The sequence below is a fragment of the Penaeus monodon genome, chromosome 6, assembly GCF_015228065.2.
Source record: "Penaeus monodon isolate SGIC_2016 chromosome 6, NSTDA_Pmon_1, whole genome shotgun sequence".
Taxonomy (NCBI): Eukaryota; Metazoa; Arthropoda; class Malacostraca; order Decapoda; family Penaeidae; genus Penaeus; species Penaeus monodon.
The window spans coordinates 41,929,900-41,935,815 of NC_051391.1; the positions used below are offsets into that span (position 1 = coordinate 41,929,900).

The 5,916-nt window shown below is 44.9% G+C and overlaps 1 protein-coding gene across 1 annotated transcript in view; it reads right to left on the bottom strand.

Annotated features, from left to right (window-relative positions):
• Positions 1-3,766, bottom strand: part of LOC119574478 (FMRFamide-related neuropeptides-like) — a 5,511-nt gene extending 1,745 nt beyond the window's left edge. The window contains exons 1-2 of the mRNA XM_037921721.1: positions 3,612-3,766; positions 381-481 (exon numbers count right to left, since the gene is read on the bottom strand). Of these exons, the coding sequence (XP_037777649.1) occupies positions 393-481; positions 3,612-3,753 (231 nt within the window). The 5' untranslated portion in view covers positions 3,754-3,766 and the 3' untranslated portion in view covers positions 381-392. The remainder of the gene's footprint in view (positions 1-380; positions 482-3,611) is intronic.
• Between the last annotated feature and the right edge of the window lie 2,150 nt (positions 3,767-5,916).

Genomic DNA, 5,916 nt, shown 5'->3' on the forward strand with positions numbered 1-5,916 from the left:
ACTCTATACGAATTTCGGCAACGTAAATAACATTGGTTGTTTTTACTCCCGAACAATGTTTGTTTAATTCAGACAGGCAGGCGTGCGTGAAGTTAATTAAGTATACTACACTGCGTTCCATCGATTGCGAAGATTACTTTCTGGCTCGCCAAGAGGCTACTACGCCTGTATCATCAATTATTCATTTTTTATTCATGACTGTTAAACAGGGTTATTGGTGGCACTCTCTGCTGCTCTCTCTCTCTCTCTCTCTCTCTCTCTCTCTCTCTCTCTCTCTCTCTCTCTCTCTCTCTCTCTCTCTCTCTCTCTCTCTGACTCTCTCTCTCACTCTCTCTCTCTCTCTTTCACTCTCTCTCTCTCTCACTCTCTCATCCACTTACATTATAAGTAATTCACTTCTTTTCGGGTCCGGGGAACCAGCCAGAACAGGCCTCGACAGCGATCTGGCAGGCAGAGGCAAGGGCCTTGCTGGGTTCGTAGACTGCAAGAGAGAAAAGAGAGATGTTGTGAAAATATTAATGAATAATGATTTCGGTTATTGTGACGATGTGTATGCATGCGTGAATTAACGAACCAGTGTGTGTGTGTGTGTGTGTGTGTGTGTGTGTGTGTGTGTGTGTGTGTGTGTGTGTGTGTGTGTGTGTGTGTGTGTGTGTGTGAGTGTGTGTGTGTGTGTGTGTGTGTGTGTGTGTGTGTTGTGTGTGTGTGTGTGTGTGTGTGTTAATGTATTTTCACATATGTCTTTCAATATGTTGCCTATTTTTAGGTAATCACCAGTAAGACGCATAAAATACCTATAATTCTATCCTATCGTTCTCTACCAAACACACCAATCCTGCACACCTATACATTCGAACCCTGCATACAAAATAGATACGTAGAAACCCGTGCGCCAATCTTGCCGGGTGATTCGCCAATACCAGATCCGTGAACCAAACCTATTCGCCTCCCGTCTTCCTCCGGGACGCGTCTACGCCTGTGATCTGTCCCTTTATTACCCCCCTGGGTCGCAGCTGTTATCACGTAAAGGCGGGTCTTCAGTGGGTCTTCTCCCAAAGGCCGGATTATCTTTCGCCGTGCCACCGTCTGGGGTTACCTTTTCTCATTCCACTTCTATCCACTTGCCGCTTCTGTGTGGATTCGATAACTTCCCATTTGAATTTGCTGCGCGCCGTTTGCAGCGCTGGTGCTCGACCTGGATTTAAGGCACTCCTATGTTGACGCATATCCATCTACCAAACAGTTCATAAATTCCACCTGTTTTAAGATCCACGTGTTCCCCAGCTGGTGCCACCTCTCCCTTCCATGAACGCACCACCTGAAGCTGTCTCCTTCCAGCTCTTCTTATACCATCTGTGTGATGACTATAAATTTGGATGGGATTATGGCGCGACAGTTATGAGTTGAGGGGGTGCCTCGGTACGGGACTCGGGCCACGCGAGATAATGTGGAGATAACGTAGCGGAAGAAAGGGGGAAGGAGAGAGGACAAAGAGGGTTGGATGCAAATGAACCACGAAGAGAAAAGGAAGGGAGGAGAAAGGAAGTGGAATAAGAAATATTGGAATGAGAGAGAAATGAAGCGCGAAGAAAGAAGAGAAAGAAAAAAAGTGAGAACAAGGAAAGTGGGAGTGAATCGAATTACTAGAGATGAATCGAAGAAAGTAAAAAAGCAGAAACGTAAATAGAAAAAAAAAGTTTTGCGATGTTAAGTGAGCAAAATCATTTAGGGTGCAAAAGAATAAGGGAAAATAATAACAAACACAGGGGGGCCACGTACTCATCACCAGCGTCATTATCACTAACGACACAACACGAGATTCCACAGCAAAGCCTTGTAATCGTGTCTCCTTCATCTTCACTTCCATTTTCTTTCTTCTGTTTATCCATTTAATCTGCCTATTCTATTTAACCAATCACTGTCTATAGATATATATTTGTACACCTGTATATCTATACTCATTGTAAGATATATCTGTACACCCTATAGCTTCCCGTAACACTATATCTATCTCAGAGGATGACCTCAAACGGAAAGTCACCCCCCCCCCACACCTATTTAACACAGGTCGTTAAAGTCGTCAATATGAATCTTACGTATTATTCACACCTTTTTTCCTCGGCGTTAAATGCCCTGTCTAGGGGGGAAAGATATTAAAATTTAGGCCTTGTCTGAGGGGAGCGGAAAGGGGGTTAGCTGGGAAGGGGGTAGATTTCTCTCCCCTCTTTCGTATCGTTATTCTGTCTTCAGTAGGGGATAGGTAAGGAAGGAAAATGAGGGGGATTCCGAGAGTGAGGTGGAAAAGAAAATGAGATAAAGAGAGAGAGAGAGATAAGAGAGAGAGAGATAAGAGAGAGAGAGAAAGAGAGAGAGAGAGAGAGAGAGAGAGAGAGAGAGAGAGAGAGAGAGAGAGAGAAGAGAAAGAAAGAGAGAGAGAGAGAAGAGAATTCTGAAGAGTGGGAGAGAGGGCGAAAATGTGAAACAAGCGCAGAAGATGTATAGGAATGCCATGGACACGAGAAAGGCCAATTAAAGGGGAAGAAGGGAGAGTTGAATAATTTAGAAATAGATAACCCGTGGGAGAAGATACATGTGAAGTAATATCGCATCAGGTTAATGATGTTTATCAAGTACAGTCTCAGAGAACGTTATGAATAGCAGGATTTTGATAAACAGGGGAGAGACAGAGCACAGTAAACAGGACTCAGAAAGGGAGACGAGATTAGATATATGAAAGAGCGTAAATCAGATGTTTCTCTTATTTTTTTTTTTTTTTAATATTTTACGAAGATGGAAGAGATGACATCTCGGATAAAGAGGGATTTGTTGATATGCGGAGAGGGAATTAAAGGATAAGCATAACGATGAGAGAGGACGAGTAATAACAATAAATATTGGAGGAGGTCATAAACGGGGATAAAAATTAAAAGGGAGAGGAGATACAAAACGAACTTATGCGATCTTTTTAATGTCAGAAAAAGGGAAAAGGGGGGGGGGGGGATAATGAGGATTGAAGTATGAGATTTTTTTTTCTTTATCAGTTGTAATAAACATAAATTTATAAGGAGACTGTGGAAAGAGTTGCTGAATTAAAAAGGTTTGTAAATTTACCTCGCATTCACATGTGTCTACTCTGTATCAGCCAGACTCACCACATCTATCGCAGATGATATAACTTACCCTCCGCACCATCGCCAATCACCAGCATATTTCGTATTATCCACAATAACTACCATGAAATCCCAATCAGCGCCTTATCCGCTGCCTCCTCCACCGTCTGTATCAATCTCCCACATCTACAACAATACCACATCATCCCTTAATCACACAACAGTCACACTTAACCCCCCCTCCCCTCCCCCCACTTGCTCACACCAACTACTCACACCTTTCCTCTCCTCGCCCATTCACTTCCTACCCCCCCCCCCACACACACCACCTCCTCGCCACCCCCTCCATCTTTTATCCCTCCCGCTTCCCTCAACCTCTTCCCCAAAGTCCCCTCTCCTCCCTACCTTCCTCACCTCCTCCCCCCCCTTTCTACAACCCATCCTCCCCCTCTCCCCCTCATCCCCTCCCTCCTCCCCCTTCTCCCTCCTCGCCCCACTCACCAGCATCTCCACCGGAGCGCTTGCCGAAGATGGACCCATTGAAGGGGGGTTTCCTGTAGCCGGCGGACACGGGCTCGGTGAACACGGCCAGCACGACGAGGACGAGGGCGACGGCCAGCACGACTCGGGCTTGAACGGACATTCTGCGGAGAGGGAGAGGAGGGGGTCAGAGTGGGTGCGAGAGGGCTTGGGAGGGAAGGGAGGGGGTGAGAGTGGGTGTGAGAGGGCTTGGGAGGGGAGGGAGGGGGTGAGAGTGGGTGCGAGAGAGGTTGGGAGGGAAGGGAGGGGGTGAGAGTGGGTGCGAGAGAGGTTGGGAGGGAAGGGAGGGGGTCAGAGTGGGTGCGAGAGAGGTTGGGAGGGAAGGGAGGGGGTGAGAGCGGTTAGTTTGGGAGGTGGAGGAGGAGGAGGGAGAGAGAGAAGGGTGGGGCGAAAGGAGAGGAGATGTGAGAGAGCGTGAGGGAGAGTGGTTAGTTTGAAAGGCAGGACAGGGAGATGGCAAGGAGAGAGAAAGGGAGTGAGGGAGAGTAGGCGAAATGTCAGGCTAGTTTTGAGTTGAGGGAAAGGAAGGAGATAGAAGAAAGGGAGATAAAGAGGTCAACTATGAAAGAGAGAGAAAAATTACAGAAAACACACACGAGAAATGATAACAATGATAGTGATAATAATAAAGGCCATCACTAAGCGTTATACGTTAGTGATTACACTCATAGTGATACAAATAAGGATAAAACTACCAATGCTGATGATAGTAAGACATGAATATAACAAGAGAAATAATGATAATAATAATGATGTTAACAATAATAATAATGATCAAGATAATAATAACAATAGTAAAAATAACAACAGCAACAATAATAGCAATAACAATAATAGCCGTGGCATCCTCAAAGGGCACAGGGAATCCAAATGAGGTCGACCCGAAGCCCCGTCGATGCAGGAATCATGGCCGTGGGCAAGGACACCCCGATGTAAACCCAGTGTTGACTCCCCCGAGGCTATAAGCTTTTCATCGGACTACGTTCCCGCAAATAATACCTAGGTCGCAAGGGCGGTTTTTTTTTAGGGGGCTCGTAAGGTAATATGGACTTTATGGCAGCTGTGTGGAAGGTGTGGAATTTCGGTTTGGTTTGAATTTTGTTTTTCTTTTTGAGTGGGAAAATTTTGATCTTTTTCACAGTGCTGTAAGATAAAGGTGCATATACATACATGCGCATCTGTCTGTCTGTCTTCCTATCTGTCCATCTCTCTATCTATACATCTCTCTCTCTAAATATATATACATATTGTTACTAAAGATTATTTTTTTACATCCTGGCAAGAGCTTGTCATGCTAATTAAACGACGCTATATGTAGACACTGAAAGGATCTAGGGAATTATCCGCATGTCAGTTCCAAGACATATTTACACTAAACAATACATTTGTTTAGTTCAGTTCATGAAATATTCTGATGAAAAACGCGCATTCTGTTATCTGGTGTATTTGTCGAGTGCACTGCAACTTGTCTGGAATAATAAGTATGGCAGGACGAGAGCGCTGAGGTAACTTTTCTGATTTTATTTCCACCACTACAGACACTATGGTCACACCGCTTACATAACACAGAAAAGAAATATAACGGCTAAACATTTGGCAATGAATATAGATACTTTTATGAAAGGATCCGCTAAGGACAATTAACGGGGCAATCTTTTATGTCTTTGGTTTTCAGGTCTGCAAGAGAGAGAGAGAGAGAGAGAGAGAGAGAGAGAGAGAGAGAGAGAGAGAGAGAGAGAGAGAGAGAGAGAGAGAGAGAGAGAGAGAGAGAGAGAGAGAGACAGTCTTGCATAATGGCGGGGGAGCAAAGAGACTGAAATGGGTCTTAAGGGAGAGGATCTTCCCAATATTTGAGAGTGCTTACGCTCTCCCTCTCCCCTCTTCTTTCCTTCCTCTCCCTGACTCCCCCTCCCTCTCCCCTCTTCCTTCCTTCCTCTCCCTTTCTCCCCCTCCCCCTTCCCGTCTCCATTTCGCCCCTGGGATGTGAGATTGGATGAATATTCGCTCAAAAGACCCCGTTGCCCTTAGTAACAATACGCAACTGGTGTTTACTGAAAAAAGTTAAATAGCCTTATCACTTTTCAACCTTAATTCTGCCTTACTCTTCCTAAATTCCGATATCTTTCTAGACGATTTAGAATGACATAAACCATCTTTGTGATTATTTCTAAGCCGAATATACTTAATTTCAAAATCAAATGCGTATGCCATACTTTCTAAACGAGTTGGAATCATACGGAACGGTGGTCACGAAAGCCGTCGACTG